General features: G+C 41.5%; 1 protein-coding gene across 1 annotated transcript; it reads right to left on the bottom strand.

Annotated features, from left to right (window-relative positions):
- Positions 1-1,539: 1,539 nt before the first annotated feature.
- REELD1 (reeler domain containing 1) lies at positions 1,540-14,968 on the bottom strand. Its single transcript, XM_051966681.1, has 7 exons — positions 14,761-14,968; positions 12,645-12,867; positions 9,794-9,945; positions 5,631-6,046; positions 3,963-3,970; positions 3,655-3,718; positions 1,540-2,900 (listed from the first exon to the last, which is right to left on the bottom strand). Exons 1-7 carry the CDS (start codon positions 14,966-14,968, stop codon positions 2,235-2,237), a joined length of 1,737 nt encoding a protein of 578 aa, XP_051822641.1. The 3' UTR covers positions 1,540-2,234.
- Between the last annotated feature and the right edge of the window lie 417 nt (positions 14,969-15,385).

Genomic DNA, 15,385 nt, shown 5'->3' with positions numbered 1-15,385 from the left:
GAGACAGAGAGAGAGAGAGACAGAGAGACAGAGAGACAGACAGAGAGAGACAGAGAGACAGAGAGAGAGAGAGAGACAGAGAGAGAGACAGAGAGACAGAGACAGAGAGAGAGAGAGACAGAGAGAGAGAGACAGAGAGAGAGAAAGAGAGAGAGACAGAGAGACAGAGAGAGAGAGAGAGAGAAAGAGAGAGAGACAGAGAGAGAGAGAGAGAGAGAGAGAGAGAGAAAGAGAGACAGAGAGACAAACAGAGAGAAAGAGAGAGAGACAGAGAGACAGAGAGAGAGAAAGAGAGAGACAGAGAGACAGAGACAGAGAGACAGAGAAAGAAAGAGAAGAGAGAGAGAGAGAGAGAGAGAGAGAGAGAGAGAGAGAGAGAGAGAGAGAACAAAATACATGGAATTACAAAGACAATTACGTTAAATTTTTTAATTTTTTTTTTTGCTGAGGCCATTGGGGTTAAGTGACTTGCCCAGGGTCACACAGCTGGAAGTGTTAAGTGTCTGAGGCCGAATTTGAACTCAGGGCCTCCTGACTTCAGGGCTGGTGCTCTATCCACTGCACCACCCAGCGGCCCCAACATTATGTTTAAATAGCAAAATATATTGAAATAAATACATAAACCTCAAATTAAGAACTCTTATTCTAAACCAATTCTAACTCCTCCAAAAACCTTCCCATACTGCGCCTGGTTGACAGGGACTTCTGGCAGAACTCACACTTCTTTGTTTTGACTGTAATATCTCGCTTTATGACAGCCGGGCTGGTACCTCCTCCCCTCCTGAACTCTCATTTCCTCGGGGGCAGAAATCCTGTATCCCCTTCCCCTGTCCGTCCCCCGTCTCCTCCATGTCGTGGATGTACCAGGTCCCCAAGAAGCGTTTCCCGAGGAGCCTGGCTCCCCTCCTGAGCGCGCTGTGGCCTTTTTCCAGGCCCGGGGCCGTTACTGCTGGAGTCCCTCGCGGCCCTGCCCCCAGGTCTCTAAAGCGGAGGCCCTGCAGCTCGTCCATCCCGCCCCCCTCTCACCGGCTCTAAGTGGCGCGGGTGCGGCGCTCTATGGGCTTCCTCTTGGGTAAGCACCAAGGGCTGCCAGCCACTAAGCGGGCGGCCGAATCCATGGCGTCTCCTTTATACACATCCACACACACTAGATATCTGACAAACACCTTGAGGGCAGGGACTGTTTCACTGTGATTCGCTGCACCCAGTCAGTCGGACCAGCATTTATGAAGCTCTTACTACGTTCCAGGCCCCGTGCCGAGTCCCGAGGACACAAAGAAAGGCAGAAGCCCAACCTGACCCAAGGACGCTCACATTCTAACGGGAGGGCAGGCAGGGGGCATGGCGAGGCGGCGCAGTGATTGAGCGCCGGCCCTGAACCCGGATATGACCTCAGACACTTAACACTTCCTGCTGTGTGACCCTGGGCAAGTCACGGAGCCCCACCCCCTCGGCAAAGAGAGAAAATCGGGCTTGCGTGACGGAAGCTGTCTCTTGTGAAGGATCGGGGCGGGGCCGGGGAGAGCCCCTTCACACGGGCTGAAGGCTCTCATTCATCCCCTAACAGGACCACGAATGACCCCAAGTGTGTTGTGTTCAGATGGCCGAGGCTGCCTCCCCAGGCCTTTGTGTTTGCAAAGAGAAGATCACGTGTCCTTGCCTTCCCCTATCCAGCTACACCATTAAGAAAAAAACAATACTCTTTGGGTGTTTGTGGTGGGGCAAGGGTTGGATTATCAGAAAAAAGCTAAGGCCGTAGTTCAGAGGTCAGCTCCCTTTTTCCTGAGAGACAGATGGCCCCAGAACCCCCCATCTCCCCTTTGATTTTGAAGAGCAATAAGAAAAGACTGTGACACAATGAAGAGGGACATTTCTGTTGCTGCTGGGTCCTTACGGTAACAGGAAGCTCGGTGGCCACAGGAGTCTAGTTAATGAGCAGGTTATACAATATTCATTGTGTTAGGTTTAATTCTTCAAACAGAACCATCTAATTGCAGAAAGGGGAGGGGGGAAGCTAAATTACAGAGGTTAAGAAAACAAGTATCTGAAAGAAGTCCCTCTGTTAATAAAGCTAATCCCACTTATTCCACGTGGCAACCATTTCTCTGTACCAACCCTTGCTCAAGAACGTTGCCTACGGTTCCCTGCGCTGATTGGGCCTCATTTGGGGAGCGGGGCTAGAACTAATAAACCCTCCGGGGTTGAGAGGGAGGAATCCCCCCGGGGCTGGGTGTTCAGACGGCGGCTCTCTGAGCTCCCCCGTTGGGGGCGATCCAGTTGTACTCGGCTTGAACTAACACGACGCTGTTCTCCCGGATCTTCTGGAAGCGTATCGTCTCTCCGCCGTCTCTCTCCGCAGGGATGTCGGGCTCCCGCAAGGACACCTGGGTCCCTCGGCGGCAGCACTGGGCCCGGAGGCGCCGCAGGCCGGCGGCCAGGGCCATCCCGAGGGTGGCCGAAAGGCAAAGCAGGGCGCCCAGCTGGGCGCTCAGCAGGCCGGGCCCCGGAGGGGAGACGGGGCCTCCAGGCTCCAGCCCTGCCTCTGCCGGCCGGGCCGGCCCAGTGCTGTCCTCTCCAGCCCCACCGTGGGGCTCGGACTTGGCCTGGGGAAGCCCAGAGAGCCTCAGCGCCGACCGCTTCAAGGCCGCAGAGGCTTTAGCGTTCACGCTGGAGTTGGGGGGCACCCCACCGTGCCGAGCCTCCGCTGGGGCGCCCATAACGGGCCGAGAGGAGGAGAGATGAGCGGTCAAGGATGCTGCGGGAGGCCCGGTCTGAGACAGCCTGAAAGCCTCGGGCCTCTCCTTCAGCAGCAAACCGGCAAGGAAGAGAAAGGTAAAGGCAAACGGGCCAGTCAGCTCGCCGTCCCAGCCCTGGAAGCTTCCCCCGACATTTTCCCGGGCCTACGTTAGGCCGCTCTCGAGTCTCGCCTCTCAAGTCCCGAGCCCCGAGCACTGCCCACTGAAAGACTGCCAGGGAAAGCCCAGCCCCCACTCGGCTCTCCGTAGGTCTGTGCAAGTGCACGGGGAGACAGGCGCGCGCTTGTTATTGATGGTGGCCCCACTGAGGCTCTGGAGGTCAGGAGCAGGGCTAAAGTTGGGGCTTCTTTAAGAGCCTTCCAAACAGATCTGGTCTGTTCCGAGCCATTTGAAAGCTTTTAGCATGCCTTTCCATGCCAGGACCCCATGCAAAAGGGACCATTTAATCTTACTGTAGTTTCTGATAAATTTGAGTGAGAATATTATATCATGTTTTATTTTATGCTACTTCAAAGACTTCAAAGGAATAGTAAATCAGGGGGCATGTATATTTTATATTGTCCATTGATCTAACCTCTGGGACCGTGTGTGGTTTTTTAAGGCCAGTGTTATGAAGAGTGGCTGAGTGGAGAAATTACTAACTGAGGCTAAGTGGGAAAACAAATCACTAAACCCATCAATTTCCACAATTGCCGATAACTTCAGAGACACTCCATGTAATGGAGAGGCTGGTATCGATTGGGAGAAAAACTAAGGGTTCATTGTCCCCTTCTTTCTCCGCTTCCCTCTGCCTTTGGTTCCCGTCTGACCACCACCCTTCTCCCTTCCTTCATCACCGCCCCTCCCCCCCAGCATCCCTTCCTTGTCCCGTGGTCAAAATACACGCCCCGCCTCTTACCTGCCGCCCTTCCTCGCAGTGCAAGCAGGGCTGCGCAGGGCCCGAATCGGAGTCCCCTCGAGTCCTAAACAGGAGAAGAAAAGGGCTGAAAAGCTTCCAGAACGATGGAGCTCCCTTCCCCGACAGGGTCTGCTCGTTTAAATCAGACTTCCCACCACGGCGCTTATAACACTCTTTCGGGAGAGAGTAAGAGAGCAAGATCATGACCCGGAGGACAAGAAACTGACCTTGGATAGGCAAGATCCAGGATTCGAGATCCTGGATACAGATTGTCTGTGTGGTCTTGGGCCTGTCCCTTAACTTCTCACCAAACTCTCTAGGAGGACAAGTCGCAGCGTTATACACGTGTAGAGAGATTCTTCAGCGGGAGTTCCCTGAACCAATGACACCATAAGGCTAGGACCCCCCCCCCCCAAATAAGACCCTTAGTCAGAAATCAAACAAATACCCCACGTCTATCTGGGATAGATTCAGTCTGAGACAGTACCCAGGTCCCTGCAGTGGTCACTGTGCCAACTAGCTCTCCAGCATATTTCTTCATTTGAAAAATGAAAGGGTTTGATTAGGTGAGCTAATCATATTTAGACATTTAAAGCTTGAAAAAAGAGACCTTAGAAGTGATCTAATGTCATCTTTTTACTTTAGAGAGGAGGAAAGCAAAATGCAGAGAAACTGAGGAACCTGGACAAACTCACATAGGGATGAGAGAAATTATTTTTCTCATATTAATAACTAATTATTGAATGAGGGCCAAAGTTTTTCTCCTTTCCTACTTCCTTATCTAGTGTGGGAAATCTTTCTCAAAGACTACCCTGCCAAGATGCTTGAGATCTAATCAAAGAAAGTAAAAGAAATTCTAAGTTTAGGCTAATGGGTGCATTTTTGCTCATTGTGCTCAGAAAGGGAGGGGAAAATATTGATTCTCTCTTTTGTCAGACAGGTGACATGATATTTGATGTCTCTGACCAATATTCAGGAGACCGAAGTCAGGTATCCCAAGACCCTCATTTTAACATAGCCCAGCCTCTCGTTATAATATTCATTTTCTCATTGTTAACCAATCAGCGTTGGTCACCACTCTCAGGAGCACCTCTTCTTCCATATAAATTGTGAGCCTACTACCCTCCAGGGTCCTTGGTCTAAGAGACATGGCTAAATCATCCTTTTATTAATAAACATGCTGGCATTATTAATAAAATAATTACATTACCCAGAAACGATGTCTCCTGAACTTTTTAATGCCACTGGTAGTAAATTAATGAGACTGAAATGACCATCCTTCTATTAATAAAGATGCTGGCATTATTAATAAAATAAATTACATATAAATTATGTTTCCTGAACTTTTTAATGCCACTGGTAGTAAATTAATGGGACTGAATTTGAACTCAGACCTTCTGATTCCAAAGGTACCTTCTATTACAAAGCTTATATGCCTATAATCTTATGATTAGATCACCTTGATCAGAAGATTTTAATCTTGTGGCTGTTATATGTTCTAGAGCCTTTCGGTTGTTCAGTAAAGTCTACTGATACTTTCTCAGAATAATGTTTTTAAATAATTGAAAATAATGCAAAATTTCAGTTACAGGTTAATGAAAATAAAGATGTAATTTTTGTTTCCCATCCACATCGACAGATACCCACCCCCACTCCCCACCCCCTGTTAAGAACACCTGAGCTATAGGAAGAGGGGAAATGGAGGAATAGACAGAATTTGGAATTTAAAACTTTTTCTAAAAAATGTTTTAAAATTATTTTAACATGTCATCGGAAAAAAAATGCTATTAAAAAAGAACACTGACCGCTAGAACTCTTGAACAGCAGAGTAATAGAAAGTGCATGAAATGTGGAAGAGAAAATTTTACATTTGAATCTTGCCTGTTTTTTGCTTATTGTTGTGGCCTTGAACAAGTCCTGTAAACAATTTGGGTCTCAGTTTCCTCATCTCTAAAACAGGGGACTTAGATTAGAGCATTTCTATGGTTCCTTCCAGTTTCAAATCCTATGAGAGCCCATTTTATTTCCTTTGGCTCAAGGCCTGCTTTGCTGCCCCACTTTGTGGTAGCCCAATACCGATTGGGTGGGTTGTGACTGGAGCCGTCATCCTGGAATGGGAAGTTCTCCAATACTGGGACAGCCAGGGATGGCTCTGAAGTCTGGTCCCTGCCCGGGTGGGGGCCATACTGGTCAAACTGCCTTCTCCGGTCACTGCCGCTGGCTCCTGCCGCCATGTCACCAAGAGGAGAGGGATTCAGAAGATGCTCCTCATGTCCAGGAGTCTCCGTGGTCACGAGAGCAGGCTCCAAGCTGTCTGTCACGGAGGTACCAGCCAGGCTGACAACAGCAAATGCCACTGGCTGGGTGTGCTGGGCAAGAGGGATACTAGGAACTGGGGAAACAGAGACCCGGAAACACAATAAAGAAAGAGCAAAGCTGTTATCTCCACCCCAACCGGCACAGAAATAAAAGTCTGTTACAAAACAGAGCAGAGGATGGAGTTTATCTCAGGTGAATATCCCTCCCCTAAGTATTAATGCTTTACTTTTGTACCTCATGTTGCTAGAATAATAATTAGAACTGGCATTAATTTAGTGCTGTACAATTTGCTCTTTTACAAACATTTTCTCGCTTGATCCTTGTAATAATATTGTGATATGGGCACTAAAGTTTACTCTTATCTTCATATTTTTTAGCAGAGAAGGAAATTGAAGCTCAGAGAGTTTGAGACTTGGCCTGATTATACAGCTAGCAAGTGGGAGAAGCAAGGTTCAAAAACCACTTATATAATTTCTTCACTCTACCTAGCATAAAGCAGAGTCAGGCAGCCATATGTTAAGAGAAAAGTGATTTGCAAACCTTAAAGCACCATAGAAATGTGATTTGTTATTATTATTATTATTGGTTATTACTAAAACCAAGGATAAGTATTGGGTCTTCCTAACAGGCCTAAAGGAAAAGCCATTAAGTGTAAGCTATTCCAATTTGTCAACATCAAAAACTGATCTGTCCATTAACAGAAGTCCCAATGAGAGCAATGAAGCAATCAGTTTTTTCTGCGGCTTTGAAGGCCGAATGCCTGCCACCACTCAGATTTTGTTACTCTTTGTGACTGCAAATAAGTACGTAGAGAAATCGAATTGTTCACTTGGCTCCCTCTCTGGCCTTCTCAGTACTGGAAATATGAAAAGAGCAGAATTCAAGGATCCAAGGAACCCCGCTGAAGACTGGGCTTCTGCTGCCATATCATCGGCAATTAGACCGGCCGTGGCAGGAGTAGTGAGCTGGACACAAATCCAAACAAGTACTTGGTTCCTGCCCAGCCAGCCTTTCTTCATTCTAGTTAACAAGACTGGGCAGGGCAGAGGGAAAATAGGAATTATATTTGTGTTAAGTAGCATGTGATTAGCTGAAATTTGCTTACCTTTATCTCAACATTTTTTAATTTAAGAAAAAATTAACTATGATACTGGAGGGGATCACAGGAATAAAGGTTGGCAAAAGAAGCAACACAGACATATGGAATGCCATTGAAATACTGAGCCTGGACAAGGCTAGTCTGGATTCTGGCCAGTTAAATATGACCTGCTCTGCCTAAACAAAAATTTAATAAACAAATAAGGTTCTCTCCTTCTTTGGCGTGCTGAATTGACTGTCTAGATGAAGTTAAGCATCTGATTCTAGAAATGACTTCGATAAATCCATGGTGATTTTTTTTATAGATCTAGGTCAAAGTAAGAATTCAAAATGTTAATGGTTTAACTTTTTGTAATAGCAAAAAATCAAGTATTATGGGCAACTTATAATATATGAATGGAACATAATATTATTGTTCTTTAAGAAAAGACAAATATGAACAATACAGAGAAGAATGAGAACTCATAAAACGATGCAAAGTGAAATAAAGGAGGGAATATGCACAATGATTACAACAATAAAATTGGAAAGAACAAAAGAAAAACATCAGAACTGAATGCTAGGTAATTATAATAGCCAAGTTTGGTTCCAAAGAAAAGATATGAGAATTGTTCAGAGAAGTGGGGAAATATGGGTATAGAATAGTGCTAATAGTGAACTTGGTTGCTATATGGTTTAGTTTTCTTAGGGCAGTTTCATAAAAAGGTAAGTGGTTTTGAATGGATTATGGATATGGATCAATAGCATGGGACTTGTCAATTAGATGCAATTATGATTTTAAGGGAGAAATTTATCTGTGTAAAAAGTGTAATTAGCAATTTAAAATCGTGACAATTAGCTTTGTAGTATATTGAAGAGAGAGATAGACTTGGAAGAAGAACTTCAGTCCAGGCTCTGGCTTTGTTACTCATTACTTGTAACTTCTGGGACTTAATTTCCTCATCTAGAATGAAGGGATTAGATTAGATGGCCTCTAAGGCTCTTTCTTTCTGACTCTAAATCCACAAGCCAATGAAGATATGTCCCAAGGGATTTTGCTTTCATATGCAATAATACCAAAGAATATTTTGGTGAAATCCATTAGCCATTTATGGCAATTGGCTTTGAATTTGAAAATTTATGGGGCAAGAGGAGCAATGTCATGTAGATAACCTAGGGTAGTGAAGAAAGCACAGTTCTAGAATCAGAAGACCTGGGGTCAGGGCTGACTCTACCATTTATCAACTCTCTAATTTGGGGCAAATCCCTGAAATTGAACCTCGATCTATTCATCTGCAAAATGAGGTGTTGTACTAGGTTGTCTAGTCCAATTAAATTATTCTATGTGTATGTATATGTGTATATGTTTATAACATGTACATGTATGTGTATGCACACACATATAGTGTATATGTATATATTTATAACATGTATATGTGTGTGACTATATATAGCGTGTATGTATATATTTATAGCACGTATATATGTGTATGTGACTATATATAGTGTGTATTACATATTTATAGCATATATATGTGTGTGACTATGTCTATAGGGTATATATCTATATATTTATATATGTGCATATGACTATACATAGTACGTGCATATATTTACAGCATAGTATGTGTGTGTGTATATATGTGTGTGTATGTATACATATGTGTGCATACTCAAGATTTTTCCAACTGTAAATCTATGACTTGATGCTTTCACTTTTTTGCCTTTAAAATACATATTTTTTTTCAATTTATAAAAACTAGCAAATTAACAAATATTTATTTTCTTTCCTTTCTGCTTCACCCCCTGGGAGGAATGGAGAAGGAAAAAAAATGCTGTTGGACCAAATTTTTAGAGGAGTCATAAAAAAAAAAAATTCCTGACCATGTCCAAAAATATGTTTCAGTCTTTATCTTGAGTCCATCAGCTCTTGCTCAGAAGGTGGGTTGTTATACTTTAACGTTGAGTCCTCTGGAAATATGGTAGGTCTTTATGTTGATGAGAGTTCTTAAGCCTTACAAAGTTGTCACTCTTTTATAAACCATTCTCCTCATACTGGTGATTTTTAAGGAAGTCATATTTCCTCTACTTTTCCCCAATAAGTATTAGAACAGCTTAAAGTTACTCAATGAGGTTGGAAATCAGATTGCTCTGGTTTCAACCCAAGACCTACTCTGTGAGTTACCTGGCCTTTGCCAGGTGTTGCATCTGTCTCACTACTCCCATTCTTAGCACAATGGACATTTCTCAGGAGCATGTTTATTTTTTAACTGAATCTAGCGGACTTCCTTCTTTTTATACATAGTCAATGATTAATTGCCTATGGAAAAAATAGGAAAAGAACTTATAGAATAAGGGGGGAAGAGCCGTATTATTTTTGCTTTCTGTACAACTTCAGGGAGCTAAGGGAACTGACCAACATCTTCTGTATATAGGTCAGATGTCGAAGCTTTTGCACAAGACTGCTCTGACTCTCCAGCCTGGAGCCAGCTGGGAATGTGTTTGGCAGAAGCAGACGAATCATGTTTGCAGTGGCACAGGTCAATCAGGGATCTGCCTTTGTTCCCTTCTCAGTTTGCAGGCTATAACTTTCCTAAGCCTGTGGGCCGTAAACTCAGCTTCTCCCTATCCCGTGCTTGCTCTGCCAAGGTAGGATACTAGAGGCAGTAATTTTTAAGTGAAAATAAATGACATGAAAGACAAGGATGACAATGAATAAATAAATATAGGGGATTAACTGTACCTGTGGTTGTGACTTCTAGGCCATTTGGTTTTCGCAGGCTTGCAGCTGGCTCCACGTTGCCATCAGAAAGTGTTCTGTTTTGTGTCTGCTGAGACACGATGGTTGATTCAATCCTTTCCCAGTAAATGAAATATGACTGGACTACTGATAAACTGTTTGGGAAGAGGAAATCACTATGTAATTCTCATGAATAAAACTAAAAACTATCCTAATAGGAAAGGGAGGGTAATGACAGTGCAGGAAAGAGAATTAAAAGATTAAGTAAAATACAAGAACTCAAAGGTTGGTATTTTGTTTTCCTTGAAATGAACCCACCCTAAAACAGATAAATCTGGTATGTTATAATGGAAAGCACACTGTCTCTGAAGTCAGAGGACTTGGATTCAAATTCTAATCCTATCTTTGAAAGAAAGAGGGCATTGGATTCATTTGCTTCTACAATCCCCAACAATTCTAAAACTGGGATTCTTTGACCATTACTGGCATTCATATTCAATTATCCTCTTAGATTATTTGATTCAAAAATTTCATTGTGAATAAGTGGCACATAAGATTAAGAGCTGCTAGAATCCTTAAAAGTCAACTAGTCAAACACCTTCGTTTTGTAGATGAGGAGATTGAGGCCCCCAAAGCTTAAATTGTTTGCCTGATGTCACAAATAAGGAGCAAAGTTGGGATTTGAATCCAGGTTGTCTGATTTTCAAGTTTATTTGTTTTTTTCTTCTACATAGTCCCATAGTCTTATAAATGATTAGATCCAAATAAAGTTTCATTTTCAATTGTATTACTAATCATCAGTGTGATGTTATTAACCAATTCTATAATTAACTGAATTTATAATATATAATTAAAAAGTAATCAATTTAGTAGTTAGTGTAATTGTTATGGTTAACTATTATAACTATTTTCATATTTGCCTATTAAAATATTACTCTTTTTCCTAACTATAAGCTACATGAATCTGGATTTTCTTTATATACTTCAACCAAAATATTCTATTAAGTCAGATGCTAGAGATTACAAAAATAAGTAAAACAGTGTCAATCCTTTTATAATTTATTTTGTTTAGAAAATATAGTTATTTTGCCATAAAAAAGTTACTCATCTTAACATCTAATGGGTATATTATTGCTATTTTAAATGAATTGATAAATATTTTAAACACTTGTAGTTTTAATTGCTAATATGGCAAACATCAATAGATGTAACTCACATAAACAAAAGCTCTTTGGTATCCTCAATCATTTTTAAGACAGCAAAGGAGTCTTGAGACCTAGGGGTTTGAGTACTACTAGATCAAATGATCTCTAAGGTCTCTTCCAGCCTGAAATTCAGTGAACTCATTTGTCAGCATACTGTTTCTTTGAGATAAGGATGACTGGTGTGTAGAAAGTAGGAGACCTTATCCAATTCAAATGTTTTGTTAATTTAGAGGTAGAACAGTATCCTGCATACAGTACTTAATGAGAGTTGAACTGGGTCACTGTACTTATTTTCAGGAAAGAAAAAAAAATATCAGAAAGGGTTGGAACGTGAGAGTACCTGAGGTCTCACAGAAAGTCTATGCTGAAATTAGGAACCGAGTTTTAGATCTAACTCAATTGTATGCACTATCAAATTGATTCAAATTGAATCAATGTTATTAGGGAAATATAGGGTGAAAGAACACAGATAGAAAGGCCCAGGAGACTTCTTTTCTATTTAAGTATTTCACTGAAGACAAATGTCAGATGCTTCACACCTTAGTTTTTTCAGTAGCTGGAGTGCTGGACTTGGAGTCAGGAAGGCCTGAATTCAAATCTAGCCTCAAACAGACACTTAATGGCTCTATGGACCTGGACAAATTATTTAATTTTTATCTGCCTGAGTTTCCTCATTGTAAAATATATGCAATTATATTTTGCATATATATATATTTTTAATAGCGCTAACCTCATGTGGTTGTTGTGAGGATCAAATGTAAATCCTTTGCAATCCTTGAAGCTCTCTATAAACGCTAGTTGTAAATGTTATGAATATCCATCTGACCTAACTCAAATAGGAACTGTCACAATAAAGTGGGATGACTGGTGTTAAAAAGACTTTAAAAAGTGAAAAAGAATTAATTCAAAGTTACATTAATGTTTAGTCCTATTGGACTTTCTTACCTTTTGGGATTTTCTTTACAAAGATCCTGAAATGGTTTGTTCTTTCTCCAGCTGATTTTACAATTGAGAAACTGAGGCAGATAGGGTAAATTGACTTGCCCAGAATTATACAACTAATAAGTGTCTGAGGCCATATTTGAACTCAGATTTTCCTTACTCCAGGCTCAGCGCTTTATTCACCATTCCACCTAGCTGTCCAATCTGAAGTGCATCAGTTCTTTGTACATACCTGCCCTGACCCAAAAGAAAATCCAGAGTCAAGGAACAGAAGCAAGGTAGTGGCAATTATTCATTTCAAACCAATTAGACATTCAGTACCAACTGTATGTCAGATACTGTGGTAGATGCTGAGGATAAATTTAAAAAACATCTTTGCCCTTAAGGATCTTAGATTTTCCTGGGGGTAGATGTAGCCATGAAAGGGGACAAAGTTTGGTCATTTCAGATGTGTCCTGGGATATTAACAGGAGGGGAAGAGAAGTAGCCTGTAAAGAGAGGATAGCCCAAAACGTTCTGCAGCCCATCCCTGTGACTGTCCTTGGATCTCTAAATCTGGAGAACACATACGGATGACCATCCCTCTAAACCAGAGCCTAAACGGGTGAGACTGTCATCTCACAGGGGATACAGCGGGAGGAGCTCCCATCGGCACTCCATGTAGAAAGCCCAGGAGCCAAGAAACAAATTTCTCTTTCCCAGCTTACAAGAACTTGATGTCCCCAGTGGGTTGCTGTGGTGCCTTCCACACAAAGGACAGATTTCTCTTTGGGGATTTGTCCAAGTGGGTCACTGTATTGGCTCCTTCAAAGCAGGACATCAATTTGGACCCGGAAGGGATGGAAACGAAGGTGCCAGCAATTTGGTCATCAGAAACTCTGCGAGCCTGGAGAAGGAATCCCATGAAGTCCCCACGGCTCCTCACGGTCACTGCAATATGAAAGAATGAGTCATTCCCGCACAGGGCTTACGGGATTTACAGAAGCACTTGCAAAACGGTCCCATGATTGTTCTCTCCCAGTCACACCTCCCCTCCCTCTTTCTCAATCCAGAAAAAGCTACATTTTCATTACAATCAATGCTGAGCTCTCCATCACAGGGTACCACTTTTAAGGGATATTGTAGGGGCGAGTCCCTATTCAGACTGGACCAGAGAGCCTCTGGGATCCCTTCCAGATCTCACTTTCTATATTTTCAGAGTGTGCTGCAATTATTTTGGTTTTGCATGTCTCTGGATGGGAGAGGAAAAGTAGCAAGAAGGATGTCATCAGAGAGGAATGACTGGTTGGATAACGAAGTGAGAACAAATGATAAAGATGTGGGCTCATTCCCGTGTTCCATTAGCACTGGTATGATGTTAAGAGACAAAATAGAAGGTCCCAAGCACACTGGGTGGACTTCTGATGGTGGGTGGGATGTGATTTATATTGGATGGAGTGCCCACAACTCAATAAGTCATACACCCATCAAGTATTGACATTGAATGAATGCTTCTCCAAATTTGAAGAGAATTCATCTATCTGTTCCCAGGCTGGAAAGCAATTAAGTGGATTTGGAATTAAAAATCTTGAGTTCAAATCCTACGTCATTTAACTACCTAGTTACAAATCCTACCTCCAATTAACTCGCCTAGGCGAGTTGTTAAATCTTTGCCTGAGTTTCTTGTAAAATGAAAATACATGCCCACCTCCCAAGGTTGTTGTGAAGATAAAATGAGATAATATTTGCAAAGCACTTTGCAAACTTTAAAGTGCTATGTTATCACTATTACTATTATTATTCTCAGATTAATATACTCCCATGCAGGAAAAAGTATTGATTTCTACACATGTAATATTACATATGCAAGAGCAAAGCATTAACTTTAGCATATTATGAGATTAACGAGCGTATTATAAATAATAACATTTCTAAGCTCACTATTTCTGAAAAAAGCATTTCTGATCCTCCTTAATGCTAATGTTTTTCTCTGTAGATTATCTCCCATTTATCCTGTCTATAGTTTGCATATTTCCCCCCCTCCCCATTAAAGTCACCCATTGAGAACAGATATTGGGTGGGTTTTTTTATTTGTGTCTTTGTATTCCCAGCACTTAGCACATAGTATTTAATAAATTCTTGTTGACTTCAAATTAAAAATCAAGCTGTCTTATCTGAAAATTCTTAGGGAGAATAATTCATGAAAATAAAACTTAAGCCATGCCATAAATCTTTTTAATCTGAATGAGGACAAGGTATGGTGCTAACCATTACTGGCTACCTCCAGAATATGGTCCTTATCATTATACTGTATTACCCACACTGATCACTGCACAGGTCACTTACTTCAGAAAGAGCAAATAATGTGATTGTACACTTTTAACTTTCCATAAGATCCCAAACCATCTTTTAACCTGAAATAGGAACAAAGGAAACCCCCCCGCCCCAGCACACACATTTTAAATACATTAACAATCACAGAGTCACATTACAATTGCACCATAACTCATTGACAGAAATGCTCTCTTGTTTATAAAAGAAAATGTCAGAGATTAAATATTACATATGTATACATAAATATTCTCTCTCTTTCTCTCTCTTTATATATATATATAATGTATATATATATATATATATATTTATACACACACACACACACATACACAATTCATGTTGTATTTTTTACATGCAAAGTTCCCTCTTTAAAATTTGTTGCTAAAACAATGTTTCCTGGGACTCACCCAAGATTCAGCCAGAAGACTTTACCATTAGACACATATACCATGTCATGAATTCTATGATTTGAAATTCTTGGGAAGGTCTCGCGGACTCTGGCACACTTACCTGGTATTTTGTCACCAGGGGAGTAAGAGGACACATTGGTATAGATGGTAATGTAACTGCTCCTTGGATTCTGAAGTTGGGCCCTGATGTGTCTGGGCTTCATATCAACACAAGCCACAAGGCTTGCACCATGAGAGAAAGCCTCAGTGTGTGAAATCATACAGAAGGCGGAATATGCCCATCCTATGATGGCTTCTTGGATTTTCATTTTGTCCTTTTACCTGTGACATAAAAAATAATGAATGATTCTACTTCAGAAAAAGAAATTATAAATCCCCACAAGTGTAATGACCAATGTTCAAGAGATTCTTTTTAACAGTGTCAACAGATGTCAGGTACTCTAAAAGTAGACTTAAAAGATTAATGTCATTGTAGAGATCATTACATATTTCATATGCAAAATGATCCATCTTAAATCATGAAGGTGCTGATGTTGCAAAATATTTGTTCCTAAGCACTAAACCAAGATGCAACTCAGAAAACTTTCTCATCAGACACATATAAACCAGATATAGACCAATATCACTAAATGGAACTACAGATTTAAAAATATGCACATGTTTTAGTGAACTCTGAATCATATCTGCATGGTTTGGGCAAAGTAAGCTAAAGATAAGGTCATTTT

This window comes from Antechinus flavipes, chromosome 6 (genome assembly GCF_016432865.1).
Source record: "Antechinus flavipes isolate AdamAnt ecotype Samford, QLD, Australia chromosome 6, AdamAnt_v2, whole genome shotgun sequence".
Lineage (NCBI taxonomy): Eukaryota > Metazoa > Chordata > Mammalia > Dasyuromorphia > Dasyuridae > Antechinus > Antechinus flavipes.
This window is presented reverse-complemented; position numbering and strand designations above follow the sequence as displayed.

Bases quoted from the DNA above. Each gene is read 5' to 3' on its own strand.
- REELD1 (XM_051966681.1), bottom strand. From the start codon at position 14,968: ATGAAAATCCAAGAAGCCATCATAGGATGGGCATATTCCGCCTTCTGT. The intron at 12,868-14,760 runs GTAAGTGTGCCA...TTCATATTGCAG, and splicing joins CCCTGGTGACAAAATACCAG to TGACCGTGAGGAGCCGTGGG. The intron at 6,047-9,793 runs GTACAGTTAATC...CTGTTTCCCCAG, and splicing joins CCTAGAAGTCACAACCACAG to TTCCTAGTATCCCTCTTGCC.